This window comes from Heptranchias perlo, chromosome 24, assembly GCF_035084215.1.
Source record: "Heptranchias perlo isolate sHepPer1 chromosome 24, sHepPer1.hap1, whole genome shotgun sequence".
Taxonomy (NCBI): Eukaryota; Metazoa; Chordata; class Chondrichthyes; order Hexanchiformes; family Hexanchidae; genus Heptranchias; species Heptranchias perlo.
This window is the reverse complement of record NC_090348.1, coordinates 17257016-17283231: the sequence shown is the minus strand read 5'-3', so window position 1 is coordinate 17283231 and position 26216 is coordinate 17257016. Positions and strand designations below refer to the sequence as shown.

General features: G+C 41.0%; 1 protein-coding gene across 1 annotated transcript in view; it reads left to right on the top strand.

The window, feature by feature from the left end:
• Positions 1-26216, top strand: part of LOC137341481 (mucin-2-like) — an 81236-nt gene that overhangs the window by 30035 nt on the left and 24985 nt on the right. The window contains exons 17-31 of the mRNA XM_068004586.1: positions 1968-2214; positions 2298-2353; positions 2463-2557; positions 3296-3447; positions 5226-5364; positions 7534-7638; positions 9078-9266; positions 10584-10823; positions 10918-11074; positions 14117-14242; positions 14623-14764; positions 16810-16841; positions 17983-18048; positions 23338-23400; positions 25209-25271. Coding sequence (XP_067860687.1) covers positions 1968-2214; positions 2298-2353; positions 2463-2557; positions 3296-3447; positions 5226-5364; positions 7534-7638; positions 9078-9266; positions 10584-10823; positions 10918-11074; positions 14117-14242; positions 14623-14764; positions 16810-16841; positions 17983-18048; positions 23338-23400; positions 25209-25271 — 1872 coding nt within the window. The remainder of the gene's footprint in view (positions 1-1967; positions 2215-2297; positions 2354-2462; positions 2558-3295; positions 3448-5225; positions 5365-7533; positions 7639-9077; positions 9267-10583; positions 10824-10917; positions 11075-14116; positions 14243-14622; positions 14765-16809; positions 16842-17982; positions 18049-23337; positions 23401-25208; positions 25272-26216) is intronic.

The window sequence follows — 26216 nt, the reverse complement described above, 5'->3', positions numbered from 1 at the left end:
TTAAATTTAAATGACTGCCAAAATCTGAGGAACGGAGCCTCATTAACACATTGAAATCACTGACCCACCTCTCCAGAGGTTACACAGACACCTCCAAACCCGCCACAGTTAGTCCGAAAGTAGGTGCGTTCACGGCGGGTTTGGATCAGGTTTAATATTTTTAACAATTTAACCCCCCGCCACCATGACTCTTTGTCACCCATTGTGAGGGGGTTAAAACTCCCCCCATAGAGTTCCCTCTGCTGATTAAGTCCACAGTAGAATTTGAACCTGCCTGCCTCCCATCCTCCTGTGCATCCAATGCTCTGCATCTCAGTGGTTTCCATGGTGCTTACCTAAAATTAAAGCTCTCCATTCACTGTAGAAACTAATTTAAAATGAAGTATAAACCATGAAATCTGTAGATGGCAGATAAAGGTAATTGACATTTATTCCTCTGCTGTTCGTGGAACCATCTAACAGCATATACAGGGTGGTTTCTCCACATGCCTGGTCTGGATTCCACTCCATGCTCAGCATAAACTGGTAGCAACAAACCTAAGTACCAGATGCAGAGCAGTTCAAAACAGATTCTGACATAAAATATCATAAATTACTGGCAATTTCTTCTCTGACTCCTAGTTACATAGGATGAACCACTTAGAGTGGTGTAAAGACTTCATTTCCAGTAATATTGATCATTAGTGTGATCATGAAATGAAGGTAAAATTATCTGGCTCACAGACAATGTATAATATTGACTTTAAAATCACTGGCTGTATTAAGGGTAAATAATCATGATGGGGTGTATTTCATGCTTTGCTTTTACATCAGTGTAGACCCTGATTCCTATCATGAGATGAAATGACTAGAGTGTCTAATATTGTTAGAGAGATTAATTTCACTAATGTGTGGTTAATATGGTTACACCACTGCTGCGGCTCTCCATCTGTTTACCTGCCAGTCTAATGTTTATTGGGATCTAGAGTCATAGAGTTATACAGCACGGATAGAGGCCCTTCGGCCCATCGTGTCCGCGCCGGCCATCAGCCCTGTCTACTCTAATCCCATATTCCAATAGAGTGTTACATATTAGTAGTCTCGCATATAGCGGACAAGTTTGGTGAGTGTTACATTTACTTTCTCTGAGACTTATAATTTCTTGTACCCACTCAATTATTCACTTGACCTCTCAACCCCTTCACAACTGAGTAACCTTCCTCAATTACCCATTATTCTCTAAATCTTCACTACTTTTCTCTCCAACCTATTACTGCCCCCATTATTCCTCACTTTCTACCCCAAACTACTTCCACACCGCAACCCAAATCAAAACCCCACTTCCCAAATGCTGGGGCTAATTTTAACCCCCAAGAACGGTGGGTTGGAGGTGGGTGGGAATGAAAATAGTTGATTTTTGGAGTGGGACCGCGCGCACAATGAAAACCTGGAAGTCCCGTCCCCACTTAAAGTTGGTGGGTCGATACTTAAAGGGGCAATGTACTTCATTGCGATAGTTGAGGCTCTTAATTTTTTGTGTATTACAAATGTCAAACAAATTTAACTTTACCTGTTTGGGTTTCCCATAATTTCTGATTCACGTCAGGTGGAAGCAGGCGTGAAGGGCCGGATCCATGAGGTGAGTGCCTTTACTGCACTGCTTGTGGGCCAGTTGGAGCAGGAGTGCTTCATCCAGGCCCAACAAGCTTACCTGGCATGATCGGACCCCCGTGATTGGCCAACCCCCCCCCCCCCATGCTGGACTCCCCCCTCCTCCCCTGATGCTGGATTCCAGGTTCCCCACGTGAATATCTATGGATGCGCTGGGTTCTCCGAGCTAAAATCATGCCCGCTATGTTCCTTAATTTACCATCAGCCATGTCACTGAAACACTGTATTCTCCAGCTCTCAGTGGGTAACAACACAGATATCTGCTAGTATTTCATTGACATTTGCATCACTAATGAAGGTGTCATTTTTCTTTCTAGATAAACCATGCGCCAACACTCAGGTCTTTGAGAATGACATGAGAACCTGTAACCGTACCTGTAAATCGTTATCAGTGTATGATTACACCTGCGGAGTTAAGGATGTTCCAGTTTATGGTTGTGGCTGTCCGGAGGGAAAGTACATGGACGACAATGGAGCTTGTATTGATAAATCAGACTGCTCATGTTATATTGGTGAACTGGTTATCAAAAAAGGACAAAGCGTTACTCTGAATGGTAGAACCTGGTAAGTATCTTTTTGTCATATTCTACAAAAGTTGAGTAAATAATTAAATATGTGTAAAAATGTAACACTGTTTCTTCATTCAGCACTTGTGAAAATGGGAAACCTTACTGTTCAACAGTTACTACAACCACCAGTCCAGGTGAGCTGCTGTTCCTATTCCTTCCAGTGCCATCAGTATGAATAGACATTAAACTTTGAATTAAAACAAATGTTGGTTTCAAAACAAACATTGTGATTTTCTTTCTTAGGGTGTCTGAATGGAAAAGTATACTATGACTGTACCAACGCTGTCTTAAATAAAAAGATTTATGAAAAGAGATGTAGCAGTCGGATTATCCCACGTGTAAGTGATATTTGTACATTCATTCATTTGTCATTTTGTGGGCTTTAATTTACACCAAAGGGAACTGAATAATTACTGTGAATTATTTGTTTGACATCAGTAGCCATATAGTACTTCTGCGCCAGTGAGAAATGATTTTGGATGCACATTGATGTGAAAGTGGTGATGTAACTTGGGAGTCAGGCTAGTGATCTGATTCCCTAGCTGACTGAAGCCAAGCAATCTGAGAGCACCTCAGGTGATGGTCTCACATTACTTGTGTGAAACTAATCTTAGAAAGTTCACTGGACTGCCTGGGAACATTTAAAAGTTAATTTTCAATGTTAGTGGAGAACAGACATTCACATCTGCGCTCTCCTAATGGTCACGGAGGAGAGCTGTCGCACAGTTTCTGTGTGTCTGGGCAGAGTGCAACACATAGCTGGTAGTATAAACTGACTCTGACTGCTGTACATCACACCCCACAGTAGCTGCAACATAACATCATAAATGTACTAATCCATTTTAATATCTAACTATTCTTTTTCATTTTGCCTTGTTCCATGAATTTAAACATACACTGACAACCCTAATTAACTTCAATGCAATATTTGATTATGTATTTTTTTTGCTGAAAAAAAATCATGTACTATTTGGCCTAGAAATAATTGTGTAAAGTTATGAAGTCATGTCATTGTTTGCTTCTCAATGGATTTAACACTAAGATCAAAGAAAATTGTTTTTCTCCTTTGATAAAAGTCGAATAGTCAGTGTGTGCCTGGCTGTGTCTGTCCTGATAAACTCGTGGAGGACGACAGTGGAAGATGTGTTGCTCCTGAAAAGTGTCCTTGTTTATTTGGAGGAGAAAATCACACTGCTGGAAGCACGATCCAAAGGGACTGCAATAAATGGTGAGATTAAACAAGTATCTATAGTAAAAGACAAATTATACCACACTGGAAGGGTTTTCACCATTGAGAATGTTACAATTGTCCAATGCCCTCATATTGACTTCTATTAAGGAGTGGGCCTGGTGCACATTTTCCTATACTTCATTCAGTCTGCAGAACTACCTCTGCCAATGATCTAAATATAATTGCTTGTCACTAGCCAATCTAACTTTTCCATACGTGGCACTTTATTTATCTGAGAATATTAACGGATGGTTAAAATACTTTTAAAAAGGACAAGGAGTTGAAATGTAACTATGGAAAAAGAACTTGGAGGGTAGTCATGGGGAAGGAGATGATAAGACGAAGCAGGATATACATTTTGGCATAAACTTAGAGGCCAAAATACCCAAGACAATCTTGAAGAACAGAATCAAGTGCCTTTATTTGATTGCTAGATGCATAACAAAATACTGTAATTGGAGCTTATGGAGCAGAAAAGATGATGTCATAGGGATTGTGGAAACATGCTTTACTCCAGTATTCAATATTCAGAGATACAGCCAGCTCAAAAAAGCTAGAGATGATAGAAGGGGAGGAGGGGTAGCTTTATATTTACAGGATAGTTTGGATGCTAAGGTGTCTCCCACTAGGACAGCAAGACTGGTGGATTTACACAATAGTCTCATGAATCTGGTACATATTAGAAATGTGTGTATCTGAAATCAGCAGTTTGGAGAGGAACTGAAGTGAATCCTTGTTACCAGCAGTTAGTGCTGTGGTGGCATGCTGGCACTTCTTGGAAAATAAACAAATGTCACCATATTTATTAAATGCAATAGATTTTGAGAGTGTCCTTGTCCATAATTTTTACCTTTACTCTGAGCCATGTCCCTCAAGTATTACAAATTTTGTGGAGCATTGCTCAGGATTTTCTTTCTTTTCTTGGGATTTATGTGGGTTGAAATTGTGCTGTTAAATGAATGAAGGCTTTAGACCATTAAAATAAACTGATTAACACCTTCACTAAAACAGCAAACAATGGAATTTCATGCAAATGTGTTACCGTATTTGTTATTAATATTGCATGGCATACTTTGAGAATTAAATCCTTAATCGTTGACCAATAAACTGAAAAAGGCCCCAGCTTGCTGTTTCTTTGTTATTTCTGTCATCATTTGGCAATGCAGTCCTGGAAAAATGGGCACAGCATAAAACGCATATGTTATTAGGTCAAATATCACTGTGCTGGGTACTGGACGTTTAACAGGTTGAAAATTATGAATCCAAATAATGGGATTTTCAAAATAATAAAAGAAATCTAGACCATTGGGATGAAGCAGTCTCCTTAAGTAGTGCTATCATCTGCTGACAGAAGTGCCCTCTGTGATAACAATAGCCAAGACTAAAATAACATTGGTTGCAATAAAATACTTTCTTACATCAGATTTTATATCACATTTACAGCACAAGCAGAATATTTATTGGAAAGCCATTGAATATGGAAATGATTTGACTTGTGAGTAGAGTCTAAAGTGATTTTGCTGATGAGTAACTTGGTCTTCCCTCACTCATAGGATGAATTCTATATTCTGTATTTCCACTGCGCCTTGGCACTTTTTACTACGTTAAAGGCACTATATAATTGCAAGTTCCTGCATTTATATAATGCCTTTAACGTACTAAAACTTCCCAAGGCGCTTCACGGGAGTGTTATCAGACAAAATTTGAAAACCCTGTGTATCCACATCTGAATGTCATTATGGAACACTGTTACATTGCGCTTTTTTATATTGCAGCACATGCAAAGTTGGATTATGGCATTGCTCTACGAATCCATGTCCGAAGACCTGTCAGGTTCATGGAGATGGTCAATATATAACCTTTGATGGAAAGAGATACATGTTTGATGGCAACTGTGAATATATTTTTGTTGAGGTAACTGAAATGCTGTTTTCGTAGTTAACCATTTCCAATAATGCTGTACTTCTAAACTATGTTGAGATAGATTGCACATAGGATTACCCATGGGCTCATGTGTGTTACCAGGTAGTAACATATCGTTGGTGTACACAGATATCACTGTGCCTCAAATCCCAGTGGTGACAATTTGTATTATTTCTTATTTTTTCAAATGATTTCATTTATTGGTTATCTTTTCTCACCCTTCACTTCACGAGGAATATTTTCCCCATTTTCCTTCCTGAGTTTAGCATATGAGAGAATGATTAAACATGAGTATGGGATTGGGACTGTCAGCGTGGAATTTGGACTGTTGAATTAAAGGCAACGATGAAGTGACTATTGGGTACATGGCGGTGGTCTTTACCCTAAAACCACACTGAAATGCGCTTTGTGTAGATTAGACTAACCCTAATTAAAAGCTTAAGTATAACACTTGACTACTAACAAAATGGACACTATTAAATAAAATGGATTCTGTGACTGTGGGAAAGACAGTTAGAAGTGTTGAGTTTGTACATTCCAAAACTGGCTTACAGTCTGGGAATACAAAAGACATTTCACAACGAACTGATAAAACTATAGAACCAGATTTTTCCCACAACAGGACAAAATAGAAGTTTACAGCACATCCTGTTTATTCAGTTGGTGCTAGCTCTTTGTCAGAGCAATCCAAAAATAAATGGCAATAGTGTCGTATTGAAGGGAAAGAATTTTGATTGTACAAAGAAAGGGTCTTTATATGTGCTTGGTTGCTCCTGTATTCCCCCCAAATCATTAATCCCACTTTCTGCCCTTTACTGCTCCCCTTCATTACTGTCCACTTTCCCTTCCTTCTATTGCCATCCATTTACTTACCCTTTCATTGTCATTGATTTCCATTTCCATCTCCCCTTCATTTTCTACCTTTCCTTTCCCCCTCACTACTGTCAGCTGCCCCCTCTTTCACTGTCATCCACCCCTTCCTCTCCTCCCCATCCATCTCCCCCCTTGCGACCCAATCTGCCCCATACTCTCGCGTTGCCATACTTTTTGTCCCCTTCCTCCCCCCTTGCCATGTGATCTGCCCCCTCTCCTATTGTATTCTACCCTCCTCCCTCCAGTTTTCTTCCCTTGCCCTGCTATGCATTCTCTCCTTTCCCCATTACATCTATTTTACCCTGACTGCACCCAGACTGGTAATTAATGCACTTGACCGGCCTCACTCCTCCTCATCCTATGATTGAAATGCTAATGGCCAGAATTGCTGTCTCTCTAGCCGAGAACTCCACTTTGTACAAGAATTCCTATCTTAAATATACAAAGATGGGAATCCAGGCCATTAACACTGGGAGCAGCGTGAAGAGGAGGAGCGGGGCCGGTCGAGTGCAGTCGCCACTGGGCTGAGGACAAGGATCAAGAGCGGGGCTCTGGTTATACTGATCTGGTCCAGCAAATGCTGACACATTGATTGGGCCCCCAAAATGCTGACTGTTAGTATAAAAACTGATGTATGTGTGCTAGGGGGAATTGGCTGCATGTCCCCTAGAGAATTTAGATTTTTGACATTTTATTTTGTGTATTTTTCATTATTTGAAGGCCACTGTAATTCCTGGCCACTCCTGAAAGGATTAGAGAGCATTTGAAATATGAAAATAAAAGTAGTGATATGGACTCAAATGAATAGGTTAACACTATCAGTTAAAATGACAGATAAAGAAATGACAAACAAATGCATAAAACTTTTAAAAGTTGAATTTTAGCAGCTCATATGTTATGTTCAACTTCTTTAGTGACACATAATAAATAAGAACACCTGTAATTTTGATCTTCAGAAACCATCAACTCATCTTAAAACTTTTCTGCCTCAAGCTTTGGGCAACCAACAGTGAAAGAAATAGTTGCCTCTATCAAGCCTTCAGCTCCCATTCCAATTGATCTGTTTGGTTCTGACAGCCTCCAGCTGTGACTTCTGACTGATCTGATTGATTCATATTGACAACTAAATTTGCTTGTGAAAAGTTAACAAACTGACACATAAATGGAAAAACTGACTGTCAACTTCAAAAGCTGAAAGTTCACTTGTGTGGGTGCACGATAGGAAGGGGTGAAAGCCTCTTCTTGATCCATACTTTCTCATGTTCTTACTTTTATCTTTATCTTTAGGATCATTGCAATCAAGAAGGTGGCACATTCCAAATATTAACAGAAAGTGTTCCATGTTGTGAAAATGGTGTGACCTGCTCAAGAAATATCAAAATTTTACTTGCGGTCTGTATTTTTAATTTATTGATTTTGAACCACTGACACACTTCTATATATTTTACTTGTATTTGCATATCATGGGAAATGACATGTCTGTAGGTCCGTAGGGAACGAAGCTTTCTAGTTGGCTCAAGTGTTACAGAAGCTCAAGAACAGCTCTCCTCACCCAGCCACATTGCTTACCTTAACTCTGGACAATTATTGCAAAATATCTTGATCAGCTGAAATTAAGAAGAATTCCATTCATGAAAAAGAACAAAAAGTTTGTAATCAGTTTAAAAAAAAATCAATCACATCTCTTAAACAGTACCTAATCACAACGCTGAAAATTAAAAAAAAATATTTTGGTGGCCAGTTGCTTCCGAACGCAGTCCATTAGTTCTATACCCATCCCACCGTATAACCCCTGGAAGTTACATTTGTAACATAATAAGTATAGTAAAATAAATCCCCCAAAAACCCATAAAGTTAGCCATTTTACGTCAGAAATGCCTCCAAGAAGTTTCCCAGACAACACCCAGACACACTGAATATGCACTGTGGTGGACTAAAAGTCCCAGAATGGAGCTTAAGGCTGCTACATTCAGCTGGACTAAGAGCAGGACTTCTGAACAGGAGCCATCGCTTACTCGATGAATGGCCAACTTGCTGCCATTCTGAAAAATATCCCGAACTTGAATTAAAAACTCCTCAAACTTTTTTTTTGATTCATACAACACATTTGAGAGGGATGACACCAGGATTTATTATGATTGACTGAAAAATCGGCTATTCACAGAGCATGCCACGACTTTCTGTAACCCCTTGCCCTGCTGTAGAGTAGAGGTGTTCCCTAGGAACGTGCTGCCTGGTGAATCCCCTGCTTCCTCTTGGACTCCAGCCCCCACCTCCTTGCTTTCTGCCAGCCTGGGTCCTTCTCTCCGTCCCAACCTTTAGTTTATTTCCCACCCACACATGTTACAGAAGTTCAAGGTCAGCTCTCCCCAGCTGACCACATTGCCTACATCTACCCGATACATATTGGCTGCCGTCTTGCTGCATGCTCTGGACTTTAAAAAAAAGGTAAAAGCTACAATAGGTGGATGTACTTTCTTGAGAATCTTCTAAAAATGATGAAAGGAATACATTTTTTGAAAAAGCTAAGATAAATGGAGAGATGAAAGACAACAATGAGAAATAGTGTGCAAGAGGCATACAAGAGAGAAAGAGAGAGACAAGAAAATATAATTGAAAATACACAAAGATCAAGAGAGGTAGACAGAAACAATTAGACAGGGAGAGACGCCATTATAGGAAGATGGGGACAGTTTTTACATTTGTGTCAATGAGCAGTACCACAGCAGATTAACTGACATTATATTTTTAAATGTCTGTTTGCAATGCCCAACCTGAATCATACATTATTACAAATATGATTAAAACTCATTGGGACATTTTATTTTTAGGGTATAGAATTGATTCTGACGGATGGCAGAGTGGTTAGAGCCGATAAATCTGGTCAAACCCAGTGCAAAGATGATTTCTATTCACTTCACACTGTTGGGCTCTATTTAATCCTTACTTTTCCCAATGGGATCACTGTGATATGGGACAAACGTACCAGACTTTCAATCACACTGGATCCAAGGTGGAAGGTAAGTAGGATTTGAAGATTAAATATTCATGTTTGTATTAATTTATTAATGTGGGTAACAATTAGTAAATATGAATTAACCATTTTCGGAATTAAGAACTTAATCACTTGGAGAAATAAATATATGTTGCATTCCACTTTATTATGTACAATCATAAATGGGTTAATGCCTTTGCTAAAATAACAGACAAAAGAATTTCATACAAATGCGTTAAGCTTCCATACACTAATATCAAGGTGAAAATTTAGTATGTTTTCTTTTTACTATATATATATATGTGCATGTGAATAAAACTGGTATTCTTAATTTACATATATTCTCTCTGCAGTTGACACTGAAGCCATTTACGGTAATCTTAAAATGAGTCGTGTAATATATTATTATATATTTAAAATAGCTGCAAAAATTCTTTTGACTCCCTTACAACGCAGGGAATATTTTAACATCAAAGCCAATTAAATACAAATACAATTTCTCCGACAAATTGGAGTGTAATGAGGCATCAAGGGCTGAACAGATTCTGAGGTGAAGTTGAGTTTAACCAGCCTCTCCAAGGCACTTCTTTGCTGTAGTGTCAGATCAGGACCTAACTCTGGGTTCAAGCTGCATTTATACCATAACTGCAGTTTCAGTGTAAAGGGAAGCTGCCTTGCTATAGTTAAAGTATGAAAGCACCCTGACAGAAAACCTTTCACTGCCCAGTGTAAAACTGAGCCATACAGAACAGAAATTGTTTCAGGTTAAATCCCCAGTCTGTGCTGAATTAGCCAATCTCAACTGGGGTGGTAGCAAGGGGGCTACAATTGATGCACCCAAACAATGGAGGGGATTAATCAGATTTTCACTTCCGATCACGCTCCGGTGGCTCTGACCTAATTTTTAAATAATACTTTTATTTTGTATTATTATTTCTGTTTAGATAGCCAAAGTTATGGAATTTAGGAAGCTGAAAAGTAGAATTGGTTGGAGCATAGGAGGTTCTCTGCAGCATAGGCTGAGGAGCTGAGGGAGGCAAAACTGAGGTGCTATAGGGCCATCACTGGGAAAGTGTGACAACAGGAAGTGAGGTTTTGTTGACAGGAAGTGGCCGCTGATGTAAGGGCCCTGAAATTCCACAGGGGTTCTCCTGGTCTCTAGCTCTAAATCCAACAGGACACCGGTGGAACTCCCAGGGAAATGGTGGAGAATCCAATCTCCACCAATTCCCTTGGGGTTTCATCGGTCTCCTGCCAGTTACAGTAAGAGAACAGGAGAATTCCTCCATGGATTTTCCAGGCCAAGATTCTTTTAATAATATAGATGCGTTTTCTATTACAGAACAAAGTATGTGGTCTGTGTGGAAATTTCAATGATGATGTTTCAGATGATCTAACAACTAAAGGGAACTCTTTGGTGACCAATGCTGTGAAATTTGGAAACAGCTGGAAGTCTTCACTGTCATGTTCAGGTACACTGAATCAAACATTCCCTTGTGACAGAAATCCATACTGTTTAGTATGGGCTCAAAGGAAGTGCAGCATAATGAAGGATGCAATATTTCAAAAATGTCATAAAAAGGTGAGATAGCTTCTTTTGAAACAAATGAACAGAATCATTGTTACAATGCTTGCAAAGTCCATTTTCTAATCTCGTGGTGCGGTACTTTAATCAGGTTGACCCAACCCCATACTATGATGCCTGTGTCCAAGAAGCTTGTGCCTGTGACTTGGAAGGGAAATATCTGGGTTTCTGTACCGCTGTAGCAGTGTATGCAGAAGCTTGTAATAAAGCTGGTGTTTGTATTGACTGGAGAACTCCCGAACGATGTCGTAAGTATTATTACTTTAATAACTGATAAGTATTTGTAATGATTATTGGATAAATGTAAGTGAATGAACATTCACCTATTCAATACTCATTACAAATTATGTTCTAGAATGTCACCTAGGATTGACAAAGTAACAAAGGAAATTTGTTTTCTATTGTATTTCATTTCTTAAAAATTTGTTTATGGGATGTGGGCATTGCTGGCGAGGCCGGCATTTATTGCCCATCCCTAATTGCCCTTGAGAAGGTGGTGGTGAGCTGCCTTCTTGAACCACTGCAGTCCGTGTGGTGAAGGTTGTGGTCCGTCTGGTTTTATTCTTATGACTTTTTTTAGCAAGATTTTACAACTGAGTGGTTTGCTAGGCCATTTCACAGGGCAATTAAGAATCAACCACATTGCTGTGGGTCTGGAGTCACATATTGGCCAGACAGGGTAAGGATGGCAGGTTTCCTTCCCTAAAGGGCATTAGTGAACCAGATGGGTTTTTACGACAATCTGGTAGTTTCATGGCCACCATTACTGATACTAGTATTTTAATTCCAGGCTTTATTTAATTAATTGAATTTAAATTCCCCAGCTGCCGTGGCAGGATTTGAACTCATGACTCTGGATTATTAGTCCAGGCCTTTGGATTACTAGTCCAGTAACATAACCACCATGCTACCTTACCCTATATTTTATATTAATCTATACTATATTCAGTCTTGCATATACCGTGCATGCTAGAAACATCAGATCCGCTGTAGGTATTCCCTTGAGTTCAGCATCATTGATCTCATAAGCACATCCCAGATCTTTACTGATCACTAGTCACGCGATCCAGGGTTGTAACAATGAAACCATCTAGTTATATGAATGGCTACTGAAAACTCTGAAAGGGAGACTGATTCATACTGTAGTGAGTCAAGGCTGACTCTAAATCAACCAACTGCTTTAATTTACAATTTTTAAGTGAACATATCGAGTAACATTTATAGTAAATATCACCTCACTTTGGCTTAATTCGGTAAAGCGCTTTATAGCATAGAAAATAATAAAATATGCGACATTGGTCCTACTAGTGGCCTAAATATATATTTTCTGACCAAGGCTCACCCTTGACCTCGATGGCTCTGTTTTTGAAGAAGGCCCTGTGTCTCCCTTACCAGATCTTACACAACTAGCTGCAGATCCGTGTGTTTCTATCCTTTGTTTCCTAGCTGGACAGCAAGCCAGCCGCTTGACCTCGAACAGCTCTTTTTGTGTCCAGGGTTTGGCGAGTAAGGCTACCAATTAAACTTACTACGTTCCTTCACCTGGGTGTGGGACTCCAGAAACTACCTCCTGCTGAGCTCAAAGGAATAGAATCACCCTCATACAGTGGAGGAGATTTTGAGGCCTGGCGAAAATGGGGCGGTATTGCCCCGAATGATCTACTGCCCTTTCCCGCTGATAGTGTGGCTGGCACTATCTCCCCAAGGACCTACCCTGCTGGGCGGCTGGAGCGCCCGCCTGAGTCAACCAGTAGACCCTTTTATTATGCGCATCGGGGTTCTATGACATTCATAGGAGCCCTATTACCATTTTAAGACTCCACCGGGTGGAGCTTATGCCGTGCACACTCCGCACAGTTTCAGTTGGCAGTCCAACCGAAGAGGAACCCAGAAGGTAAGTTTTTAATTATTTTTCTATAGCCGGGAGGAGCAGGAGCAGGAGTGCTCCCTCAGGCTCCACTAAAACAACCTGGGCCACTGCCTTACTGGGCTCCTCCCATCTGAGAATGTACCCACCTCCTCCCGCCCCTGGACTTTTTCCTGGGCCATCGTTTTCCTTCCTGTTCCCATCCCACCTGCCCTGAGTGCCATTCCATTCCTCTCTTCCTGCTCGCTTGTCCTTTTTTGTCCTTTCTTGTTGCTCCTGTCTTAGCCCACCCCAACTACCCTTGCCTCCTCCCCCACCTTCTTCCCATCACCTCTTGATGCTCCCACACCCCCGCTCTGAATGCCCATGCTTTCCCCCCCTGCTCCTTATTGTTTACCTGCCCTGGACAAAAGCCCCTATCTCTGAGTTCCCGACAGTGGCCTGGGAAATGGCTTTTGTTTGTTTAAAGTGCTTGCTGTACTTTTACTAAGACAGTAAAGTCGGATCATTAGACACACTATAATGCTTTCTCAACACCACGCTGTGACACCCATCCCACTGTTCTCATCCCCGCCCAGTACTCCCACATCTAGCAACTCCCATCCCCACTGCTCCCAAGCTCCACCCCAAGACCAACCTCCCACCCCTTCATATTACAAACACACCACTAATAGTAGTTCCAGACCCTGTAACCCTCATTTCCAGTGATCCCACACATACCCTGTTCATCCCAAACCTCAATATCCCTCCCCCCCCCTTAATTCTACACACTTATAATCTACCTGAAGCCTGGATCATCTGTCTTTACCATCTTCCTTTAGACCCCCGGAATTTAAAAAAAGACAAGACATAAAATTCAGTACAGAGCTAAACAAACATAATAATAATCAAGGTGACCGATTTACAATTTCCATGAAAATGTGGATGTAATTACATAATTTGAACCTGAAAATACCCCTAACACTGCCAAAACAAAAATGCAAATTCAGTTATTCAGCTGTCTAGGCCCTAAGGTCTGGAAATCCCTCCCTAAACCCCTCTGCCTCTCTGCACCTCTCTCCTCCTTTAAGACGCTCCTTAAAACCTACCTGTGTGACCATCACCTATCCTAATATCTCCTTACGTGGCTCAGTAACAAATTTTGTTTGATAATTGCTCCTGTGAAGCGCCTCGGGACAATTTACTATGTTAAAGGCACTATATCAATGCAAGCTGTTGTTGTTATTCAGTCACCATAAATCAGTGGCCCTGATAATATATTGTACATTAGATAGCATAAAACAGTGTGGCCTCTGACTCGCCATGAGCAATGCCATGGGAAATCCACTAACTGTGTAAAACAAATGACAGGGATTTCATGATTTTATAAAAATGAAACAAATCACTGGTGGTTATAGATAACTGTTTCCATTTTACATTGCAGCTGTATATTGTGACTATTATAACGCTCCTGGTGAGTGCAGCTGGCACTATCAGCCATGTGGAACATTAACAACGAAAACATGCAGTGACCATGACATTGGAAAGAAGTACTCTGCAGTTCTTGAAGGTTGTTCTTGAACTTTGCTTTTTAGTTCTTTATTCACTTTTTGTGCATTCTAAGATTGATGAATTATAAGTTCCTTTGTAAATGATAATCATCACAATTTAATGTTTATGTTGTTTTAGCAAATGTGAAATGTTTAATAATTTACATGACTAACGAGCATAGATTAAAAAATATATTGCTGTCTGGTGGGATTCGAGATACTTAAGATATATTTTAAATCATATGGAAAAATGACAAGACAAAAGAATATGAAATGTCTTCATGAAACACACTAAAGAATTATGAAACTCTTGGTAAACATTTATAGAACTAAATGTTACCATCTTAATCAGGTATTATCAATGCCTCACACTGATATTATCACTTTCTATTAAATGTAGGTTGTTATGCAAGATGTCCAGAGAGTGCTCCTTATCTGGATGAAAACAAAATGAAATGTGTTAACATATCTGAATGCACTTGTTATTATAACGGGAAAATATTGCAACCAGACCAAACAACAATGAATTACTGTGAAAAATGGTATCTATAAAAATGCATTCAATTTTTAGTTCTTATTAGTGATGAATGAAAAAGTTTGAACTAATGAACATAATTTTATGCTACCTTTTTTCTATTAAAACAGTCACCTATAAAAAGTATCACAAGGGAATGTTTATTTAAATATACAATTAGATGCTGTTACTGAAATAGACATCAACTTATGTTAAACTTGTATAGAACCTTGGTTCGATCACACTTGGAGTATTGTGCACAGTTCTGGTCCCCATATTATGGAAAGGATATAGAGGCATTGGAGAGAGTGCAAAAAAGATTCACAAGGATGATACCAGAACTGAAAGGATATCCTTATCAGGAAAGGCTGAACAGGCTCGGGCTCTTTTCCCTAGAAAGGAGAAGGCTGAGGGGTGACCTGATAGAGATCTTTAAAATAATGAAAAGGTTTGATAGGGTAGGCGTAGAGGAAACATTTTCACTTGTGATGGAGACCAAAACTAGAGGTCATAAATATAAAATAGTCACTAATAAATCCAATAGGGAATTCAGGAGAAACCTCTTTACCCAAAGAGTGGTAAGAATGTGAAATGTGCTTACCACAAGGAGTAGTTGAGGCAAATAGCATAGATGCATTTAAGGGGAAGCTAGATAAACACATGAGGGAGAAAGGAATAGAATAGTATCCTGATAGGGTTAGATGAAGTAGGGAGGGAGGAGGCTTGTGTGGGGCATAAATGCCGGCATAGACCAGTTGGGCCAAATGACCTGTTTCTGTGCTGCAGATTCAATGTAACTCGATGATGTAATGAATCACCTGGCATCAGAGATCTGAAATCCATTTCAAGAGTTAACTTCCTTTCTTATAAGAATGAGAGAAGGGAAAGGTGAAAGAGATTCCTCAGAATTTATTTCTTAGAATTCATCAAATCCAAGATTGAGCAGACTTGAATGTTTTTTCAAATGAAATGAGCAATTTTTGCTAAAGAGGAAGGAATGTGAAGTAAACAGATATTTTCCCACATAACTATCCCCTTATTATTGGTCTTGGTGCCTGTACAATTTAATTTTTTAGAGGTAGCAATTGATATGTGTTGCATCTATTTTTCGGGTGTAAACAGACACCCAATCTGCGCAGGCGTTGGTCCCACTGCTAAATTCATGGGGACCATTTTTTAGCCGTCCCAGGTGGATATGTTAATGAGGAGCCTAACGCCAGTTGAAACACACCTGTGTAAAATTTGTTCCTGATTGCAGTGCCCAGTTTCGGAATGGGCTTCAGCCTCTCTGTTCGAGTGTGTTCTGCTCGCACAGCACCTCCTCTGGGTCCAAAAACAGGCCCAGACTAACTTTTACACCTTTATGTTAGGAATGGATCCTGAATGCTGCCATTTAATTTGGTGACCTCATAATATCTATTACAGGCAAGTGAATGTAAAGCCTTTTTTTTTCTTTTTTACTGAAATCACACTGTCAAACATTTTTAAGATGGCGACAGAAATGAGTTTGTAAATACAGAATATTTCAATCATATGATCCTGGATTTAGTTGACTATAAAGGAGCTAGATAATTGCCAGTGCATTTTTTGCCAATTTCCTCCTCTCCTCTGTTGATGTCACTGACCCCTTTATGAGACTCAATTCTGTGAGGTCTCTGATGACTTGATCAAATGGTCAGCGATATCTGCCACATGGTCGGTGCAGGAGTTGGAAATATCACTTTGGTAAAGGGGTGTTCTTGTGAGGTTGGAGTTGAGGCACCTTGTTGGCATAGAGTGAGTGTTGCACTTCTCTGTGAAAAGCTGCAGCCTTCAGGAAATGGAAGGAGGTCACCTGGATATTGAAATGTCAGGATGGTTCAATACACCTTTTTCTTTAGAAATTCTGACATGGCAGCACCAAGAAGTGCCCATTTGATGATTTATTTAACAGTCTGTTTTTTTATGACAACGTTCATGGTAATAAAATACCTGCCTAAGAAATATTTCTAGTGGTAATTAGCAGGTGAAAAAGCAAGAATTTTATTATCCAATTCTCCCAGATGCCTAAATGTACTTTACAATCTTTTGCAGTAAATGCAAGAATGGGAAAGTCATATGTATAGGTTAGTAAATTTTATTTTAAATATTTAATGTGCAAAAAAATGGATAGATGCTGTGCCATAAATGTTACCATTATTACATAATGGTGTCATAAATGGTTTTCTGTAGTACATAAAGGATCATGGGCCTCAAAGACTGAGCCGGTGACCTCTGGTGCTGACCTTGCCAAAAGTGGCAGGGTCAGAGGAGGTCACCTATTCCTGGTGGCCATGCGAACCACTAGGGCTACATAAAAGGGCCCAAAAATCTCCAGTAAATTTTCAATTTATTTCTGGGTCTAGGCCTGATGCTCTGCTAGGCCGGGGCATGATGAGGGGGGAAATTGGTCCTTGTTGCGTCTGTTTTCTGGGCAGCAAATGGGAGCTAAAAGGACCAATTTCTGGGCGCAATGTCCCGCCCCCGAGGACACCTGAAATATGCCTTTAGAATCATCATGCAGCCTAATTAGTGGTCTTTAAAGGGATCGCTCGAGGCCGCCACCAAAGTGGCAAGTCAATCTTTTTAAATGACCTTCAAGTGGCGTTGGGGGGAGCAGGAGTGCTCCTCCCTGTTCCACAGCACCACTGTGGGCCACTAACGACCCGCGCTAGCCCCCTCCCCATCCGAGGACATACATGAGGGTTTCTGCTGGCGAGGCAGCTGGCCCAAATTGATCCCACGGTGACTGGGCGAGCTGCCTCTGGAGGCCTGAAAGACACTGGCAGCTCACTGCGATTATTAAGATGCAGCCCAAGGACCAATGATGGGAGATCCTCAGGTCGATCTCGTCGGGTGCGCAATGCATTGGCGCCGTATCGCATGCCCATTTCACGCCCGTAATTGGGTGCTAACCAATTCCTCCCCAGGGAACCCCTTGCTTGGGTGTCCCCATCCCCAGCCATGCCCTCCTCACACCATTGCTCTTGTTGAGGGGGGAGGGCCAGAGATGCCACCCCAATAAGGTCCTGCAGAAAGTGCTGGTGAGGCCCAGTGTTATGGGGAATATGCACTGAAAAGACCATGGATTTTTCAGAGCTGACTTTATGATTGTGGGGTACAGAAAGTTGTTGTTTTTGTTTTCAATCATTAAGGTATTAAATTAATAATGGTATTTTAAATGATAAGAATTGTAAATTATATAATTTATTACTTTTATTGCAACAGTAATACCACATCCAACTACAGGACCTACTACTTCAATCCTGACGACTTCCACAACAGCCACTACAGGTAATAGTTTCCTCTTGTGTGATTTTTAAAAAAAAACAAAATAGTTTCTGTAAGCGAGTCTCATTTCTTATAATATCCTGTTGCCCATTTTCTTGCTTTAAAGTGTCAGACATGATTTCTTTTAAAAGTTTAAAAAGGTGAATGTTTTTGTATTCAGCAAGATGTTAATGGTACTGGGCACCAGAACATTTTTCCATTTTTGATTCCCAGTATCAGCATCACGCATCTACAGAACAGGTACAGTGCAGGGAAGATGCAGAGAAAAATTCTTTCTACTTCAGCTTCATTTGAATAGTAAAATTGGATTCATGTAATGGCGCTTTAGAAAGATCTTTATTGTATTTAATATTTGGTTTAATTATTAATTCTTGCATACTAATGAATGTACAGAGTCAATGCTGTTAGTGTATAATCAAGTGTGGTGGTAGTTTTTGTGCCTTTAGAAAGTTAACTAAATAAAATGACAGGATGAGATGTACAGCTTGCTACAAACAAAATAGTCGGTGAAATTATTCATTTTTGTTGCCAAAAACTAACACCGACAGTAAGGGAACAGCATGTTGTTTCAAACTCTTATTATTAGATAAAGTTAGATAGCTGAAGTGCTGGGTTTCTTTCTTGAAAATTAAGGGTACCCACACTGAGTTAGCTAACCTCAGCTGGGGAAACTGTAGAGGATGCAACAACTTATATCTGATCCCATGGGTTAGGGAAGAGAAAATTGACCAGATTTCCTGCTCCTTTTTTTAAAATTCATTCATGCGATGTGGGCATCGCTGGCGAGGCCGGCATTTATTGCCCATCCCTAATTGCCCCTGAGAAGGCGATGGTGAGCCGCCTTCTTGAACCGCTGCAGTCCATGTGGTGAAGGTTCTCCCACAGTGCTGTTAGGTAGGGAGTTCCAGGATTTTGGCCCAACGCCGATATATTTCCAAGTCGGCAAGGTGTGTTACTTGGAGGGGTACGTGCAGGTGGTGTTGTTCCCATGTGCCTGCTGCCCTTGTCCTTCTAGGTGCTAGAGGTCGCGGGTTTGGGAGGTGCTGTCGAAGAAGCCTTGGTGAGTTGCTGCAGTGCATCCTGCAGATGGTACACACTGCAGCCACGGTGTGCCGGTGGTGAAGGGAGTGAATGTTTAGGGTGGTGGATGGGGTGCCAATCAAGCTGGCTGCTTTGTCCTGGATGGTGTCGAGCTTGCTGAGTGTTGTTGGAGCTGCACTCATCCAGGCAAGTGGAGAGTATTCCATCACACTCCTGACTTGTGCCTTTGTAGATGGTGGAAAGGCTTTGGGGAGTAGGAGGTGAGTCACTCACCGCAGAATACCCAGCCTCTGACCTGCTCTTGTAGCCACTGTAATAATGTGGCTGGTTCAATTAAGTTTCTGGTCAATGGTAACCCCCAGGATGTTGATGGTGGGGGATTTGGCGATGGTAATGCCAATAAATATCAAGGGGAGGAAGTTAGGCTCTCTCTTGTTGGAGATGGTCATTGCCTGGCACTTGTCTGGCGCGAATGTTAATTGCCACTAATCAACCCAAACCTAGATGTTGTCCAGGTCTTGCTGCATGTGGGCACAGACTGCTTCATTATCTGAGGGGTTGCGAATGGATCTGAACACTGTGCAACCATCAGCGAACATCCCCATTTCTGACCTTATGATGGAGGGAAGGTCATTGATGAAGCAGCATAGGTGTGATCACTATTTGAAACACCTATTGGAAGTGTTTGCCTGTGGATATTAGGTGAAGATAGGATTGTGATCGCATGTGATGACCACTGCAATCAAATAGCCTGCCACAACTCACTATTGGAGCTCACACATGAAGAGAGGTCTTTTGGGCAAGGTTCTTTAGAAGGGTCGCCACTTGTGGAACTGTACCCCAGCAAGGAATCGACACCTTCAGGAGAGGGGAGAGGATTGGTGGAAAAAGGAGGAAGATAGAAAACAAATTGATGGGTTTCACTATTTGGAGAAATTGGGGCCCATTTCCCTCTCTGGGCCTCTACTAGGTATTGGAGGTGTGATGCTCCTGTGACAGGAGAGGTGCCACAATTTTGCTCTCCCGGGCCATTAATCAGTGTCTCATTACACTGAGATAATCTGTTTGTTTCAAAGGTGTATGTACTTGCTATAAAAGTGTAGACAGTATTCTAATATTTTTTATAGATTTTGTGGTTTTTTTGTTGACCGGAGATCACCGGTTACGGTTACTGGCTTAGTACACAGAGGAGAAGAGTCAATTCTCTCCTAACTCTCAATTCACTTTATTCAGGCCGTTAGATCATATACATATAGCTTATACGACTGGTTAGATATAGGCATGCAGTTTACACCAGGTTATACAGTCTTATACCCAAACTAAGATCTAAACGCACACCCACTAGGTTTCTCTGACACTCCCTGAGTGGTCACAGAATATAAAGGATAATACCCGAAAAGGAGAGCTGATGCTGGCCAGACGTTCCGTTCTCTCTCTCTTTCGATGTTGTCTCTACGTCCCTGACGTGGGGTCTTCCACTTCCGCGATGGTTGGTCTCCGGAGTCTTCGCTCTGGCACCACGCTCCAGATCCTTCATTCTTATTCCGAATCTTATCTCTTCAAGCTGTGCTGTCTCTCTCCCTTTGGTTTAGGCCTGCTCGCTTTTGCCTGGGTCTTCTCCTCATTGGCTCTGTCCCAAGGACTTAGGTAGCATTACCTCATTACTCCTTTTCTAAATAAGGACTTGTGTCTTATCACATTTCCTTTGTCTTTCACAAAACTTGGTTAATTCAAACCGGTTCCAGCCAGCTGAGGCCAGGACTGAACTCAGGTTACTTTAGTTCAAAAGTCGTTCCTGCCTGTGTATCAGCAACTGACATCTCAGGTTACTGCAGCCCCTAGCCAACATTTAGCTTTTTAGCACCATCTGAAACAACAGTGATGACAACAACCGCATCTACTACTACCTTCAGAGTTGGTAAATGATGACTTATTTTTCCATTTAAAAAAATATACATTATGACAACACATTTACTGTGAAATTTTGCCCTGTGATATTAGTAACAACACGTTCATACCTTTGTACGTTCGCTATTTATCAAACATTAACCATTTTATTTTAAACAGTTAACATCTTCATGAATTTATGCCCATTTACTCCACATTAATATTGGTAGACTTTTCAGTTGTAAATACAGTCTCTTCATTTGAGTCTGAGAGCTGTCACTGGGAGTCAGGTAAGGCATGGTAGTGGGTGTCAGATGAGTAATACATGCATTTTCAGCAAGGAGAATCTTCAAAAATGTCTTGATATCGCTGCTTATTCCTTCTGTTTTCTCAATTGCACTGTTGCATTAACAAGCAAGCCATCTGACAATAGTGTGACAGGCCACTGGACTATTTTGGACATCCTGGCCTAGAAATTCTGCGGACTCTTTGTTGGGGCAGAAGCGCAATGAAGCGAAGCTTCTGTCCGCCACTTACGTCTCGCCAGGACCATGTCCCAAATCGCAGGGATGGAGTCATTTTGAATAATCAGGTTGCCTCTGTTGCGTATTTACGGCCCATGCCCGTAAATACGCAACAGAGGCACCCGCCCCACTGTGTTGCTGGAATATCATAACAGCACCCGGCCGCGACAAGCGGAGGAGCCCTAGGCTCTTATGGGGCTGAAGATTGAGATGAATAATGTTTTTCATTCCCTGGAGGGAGCATTGGCCAGCCAGTTAGAATGATTCTTCTGGGATTGATTTGCTTAAAAAATGTCATCTTCAGGCCTTTTGCCAGCCCTCAATGGAAGCCAATGTGGGATCCACTGGACAGAAGAAGGGTGCAATGGGCGGAAATCCCAGAGGATGCCAGAAATGCTCCCAAAATGCTCCTGGGACATAAATGGGTTGGGCAGAAAGTGCAGGATTGGAATTTGTGCCGTAAGTTGTGGTGTGGCAACCTGGCCCCAAATTCCAACCCCCTCACCAAAATTATTCCTGAATTCCGCCCCCGTGTTGTATTTTCTATGCCCCTGCTCCTGAGTTCCCTATTTAGGACAGAGGTGGTCAGCACTTCTTGGGCTGCTGGTGGTCTGCTTGAGGACAGATTACTTACACAAGGTCAAGGGAACCTTCCTTAACTGTTGACTACAATCTGTTTCCGAAATTATCCAGCCCTGATTGTTCATGTGGGTCAGGGATTTTTGAGATGATGCTCAGAGTCTAATATTTATTCACCAATGTTTCTGATGGGACATTCCAAGTCCTAACAACCCACTGCATGAAAGAAACTTCTCCCTTTATTTTTTGGTCGTTGTCTTAAATTTATGTCTTCTAGTTACCAGAGGGCAATGGAAATAGTATTCGATTACTGACCCTATCAAAAGCAATCATCATTTTGAACACCTCCATCAGGTCTCCTTCTCTATTATAAAAGCAATAGCCTCAGTCTCTTTAGTCTCTCATCTCTTCTGTACCCTCTCCATAGTCTTCATTTCCTTCCTAAAACATGATGACCAAAACTGGACACAATATTTTAACTGCTGCCTAACCAATGATTTGCATGGGTTTAGATTTACCTCTTTGCTTTTGTATTGTATACTCCTTCATATAAAACCTACGATCGAATATGATTTTTTCAGCTTAATCAATTTGGCCACTTTCTAAGTTCCTATGTTGCTTAGTCACTTGGTCCCAGTACAGTCACTATACTGACGTAATTCTCTCCATGGTGATTTGTGGCATAGCCAGTTAGTGCTACAACACATCATGAATGTTCAAGATGGTTCTCTCTGTTCTTCTCAGCCTATCGTCCCTGATAGAATACACATTGTGCATACAGAGATTTACAAAATATTGTTCAAATTATGTTCTCAACATGTTCTGGTTGTTCATATTCTGCTCATTTCAGCTATTGTCCAGTAACTTGAAAAAGTTCTTTTGAAACACAGCCAAATTTGCAACTGTTATTTTGCACATCTCATAATTAGGTTTCCATTTTTGTATCTGCTTTATGTTGGCAAAATATGTTCTTTTTTTCTCTTGTAGAAATGGTCTGCCATGGCGAGTGGCATCCCCTGGATTAATGAAAATACACCCTTTAATGTCAGCCTAGGGGATTCTGAATTACTGGGCCCCACACGCAATAAGCTGTGTACCTCCCTCTTCCTATGAAATTAGTAACATTCAGTGTCAATTTGCCAATTACCCTGAGTGGCCAATAAGTGAATCACCAGACAATGTGACGTGTGACAAAGACACAGGGCTCGTCTCTATTCAAGTTGGATGTAATGGTTCTAAATGTTTTTTGTTTTTTCTTCAGAAGAAACAACTACAACAACAACAACAGGGGAAACAACTGGGTCTACTACTAGTACCACAACTGGTAAGTAATCTCCTCTTTCATAGAATCATACAGCACAGAAGGAGACATTTGGCCCATCGTGCCTGTGCCGGCTCTTTGAAAGATCTATCCAATTAGTCCCACTGCCCTGCTCTTTCCCCATAGCCCTGGAAATTTTTCCACTTCAAGTATTTATCCAATTCCCTTTTAAAATTTACGATTGATTCTGCTTCCACCTTTCAGGCAGTGCATTCCAGATCATAACAACTCGCTGCATATGCTCGCTTTCAATATACATTAGCAAGTCTTTTGACACAAGTGTGCTTTTTTCAACTTCGGCTTCCAGACAGTGAATGCCCATCACTTTGCTCTTCCAGACCTTTTCATCTGAAGGGGAAAAGTTGATAGTTTAAATAAAACTAATTCACAGGGTCCTGAGATATTTATGAACGAGGCAGGTCATTCATCTCATCTTCATTCAACCACCATAAAAGACCCTACATTCCCTCCATTGCCGGAATTCAGTGTTTCTCAAATGATTCCAGCATTTTTGCCTCCAATACATCTGGAAGTCCATTCCAAGCGGGGATCACTCTTTGAATGAAAAAGAACTTCCTGTTATCTGTCTTAAATGTACCCCTAACTAGTCTGAGCCAAAGTCTACACAATCCACTGGAAGAGGCAAAAAAAAGCCAGAGACAAACCATAAGCCAATTTAGGAAAAAGCCTGTGGAACTCTTCTCTGACCCCCCCCCACCCGAAGGTGATCATGTAAGCTCCCGAAGGCTATCGTGACTGGCTAACACACCCCTGAATGATGCCACCAAAGAGTTTTGGTCTATCTGGCAATGACTGCAGGAAACTGTCTTCTCAGACCTTGGGTCAGCATATGGGCAGATGCAGAGTTGTGCCATCTTCTACAAGGATATTTGCAGCTGTCATGAAACAGAGGTCTATCACATGCAGGAAGAGTAACATTCAGCTGTGACCCGAAGCTTGGGTGCACTTTCTTGAGGGGATATTGCAAATAGGGTAGAAGGCAGCCCTCCTCATGCAGCACCACTACTTATTTGCTTTATGTTGGCAAAATATTTTCTCTTTTTCTCTTGCAGAAGTGGTCTGCCATGGCAAATGGTATCCCCTGGATTAATGAAAATACACCCTGTAATGTCAGCCCAGGGGATTCTGAATTACTGGGCCCCACACGCAATAAGCTGTGTACCTTCCTCCTCCTCTGAAATTAGTAACATTCAATGTCAATTTGCCGATTACCCTGAGTGGCCAATAAGTGAATCACCAGACAATGTGACATGTGACAAAGACACAGGGCTCGTCTGTATAGTCTCTGAAGGTGCTTTGTAGTTGCTTTGTTATGACTACAGAATTTAAGTTTGCTGCGAGCCACAAATAACAGCAACAGTCTGGACAACAACCAGCCTGTTTATAATCTCCACGACAACAACGACTCCTGCTTAATATCAAATTTATGTGCAAGGAAATTGGGTCTTCGGAGACAAAAAATAAAATACCACAGATGCTGGAAATCTGAAACAAAAACTGAAAATGCTGGAAACATTCAGTACGTCAAGCAGCATCTGTGGAAAGGAAAAATGTTAACATTTCAGATATAACTCTTAATCAGAATGTTATACTTGAAATGTTAACTTTTGAGTGTTTCAAGCATGTTTTCGTTAAAGAAATAAAGAGACCTAGTTACTAGCAGTAGTGAATACTGTCCTTATCATTGGTGCCTTAGTATCAATCAAATAGCCTACAGATGAAACTCTCTCAATACTGTCCCAATTCAAGTTGGATGTAATGGTTCTAAATGTTTTTTGTTTTTTGTTCAGAAGAAACAACTACAACAACAACAACAGGGGAAACAACTGGGTCTACTACTAGTGCCACAACTGGTAAGTAATCTCCTCTTTCATAGATTCTTACAGCACAGAAGGAGACATTTGGCCCATCGAGCCTATGCCGGCTCTTTGAAAAAGCTATCCAATTAGTCTCATTTCCTCTGCTTTTTTCCCCATAGCCCTGGAAATTTTTCCATTTCAAGTATTTATTCAATTTCCTTTTGAAAGTTATTATTGAATCTGCTTCCACCACCCTTTCAGGCAGTGCATTCCAGATCATAACAACTCGCTGCGTATACTCGCTTTCAATATACATTAGCAAGTCTTTTAACACAAGTGTGCTTTTTTCAACTTCGGCTTCCAGACAGTGAATGCCCATCACTTTGCTCTTCCAGACCTTTTCATCTGAAGGGGAAAAGTTGATATTTAAATAAAACCAATTCATAGGATCCTCAGATATTTAATGATAAGGCAGGCCATTCATCTCACCTTAATTCAATCACCTTGAAAGACCCTACATTCCCTCCATTGCCAAAATTCAGTATTTCTCAGATAATTCCAGCATTTTCGCCTCCATTATGTCTGGAAGTCCATTAGTCCATTACAAGTGAGAATCACTCTTGGTGTGAAAAAGAACTTCCTGATATCTGTCTTAAATTTACCTCTTACTTGTCTGAGCCAATGTCTACACAATCTACTGGGAGAGGCAAAAAAAACCCAGAGGAAAACCTTAGGCCAATTTAGGAAAAAAGTATGTGGAATTCCTCTCTGACCCCTGAAGATGTTAAGCAAACTCCAGGAGACTACCGTGACTGGCTAACACACCCCTGAATGATGCCACCAAAGAGTTCTACAGGTCTATCTGGTAATGACTGCAGGGAAATGTCTTCTCAGGTCTTGAGTCAGCATATGGGCAGATGCAGAGCTGCGCCATTTTCTGCAAGGATATTTGCAGCTACCTTTAAACAGCAGTCTATCACATGCAGGGAGAGTAACAGT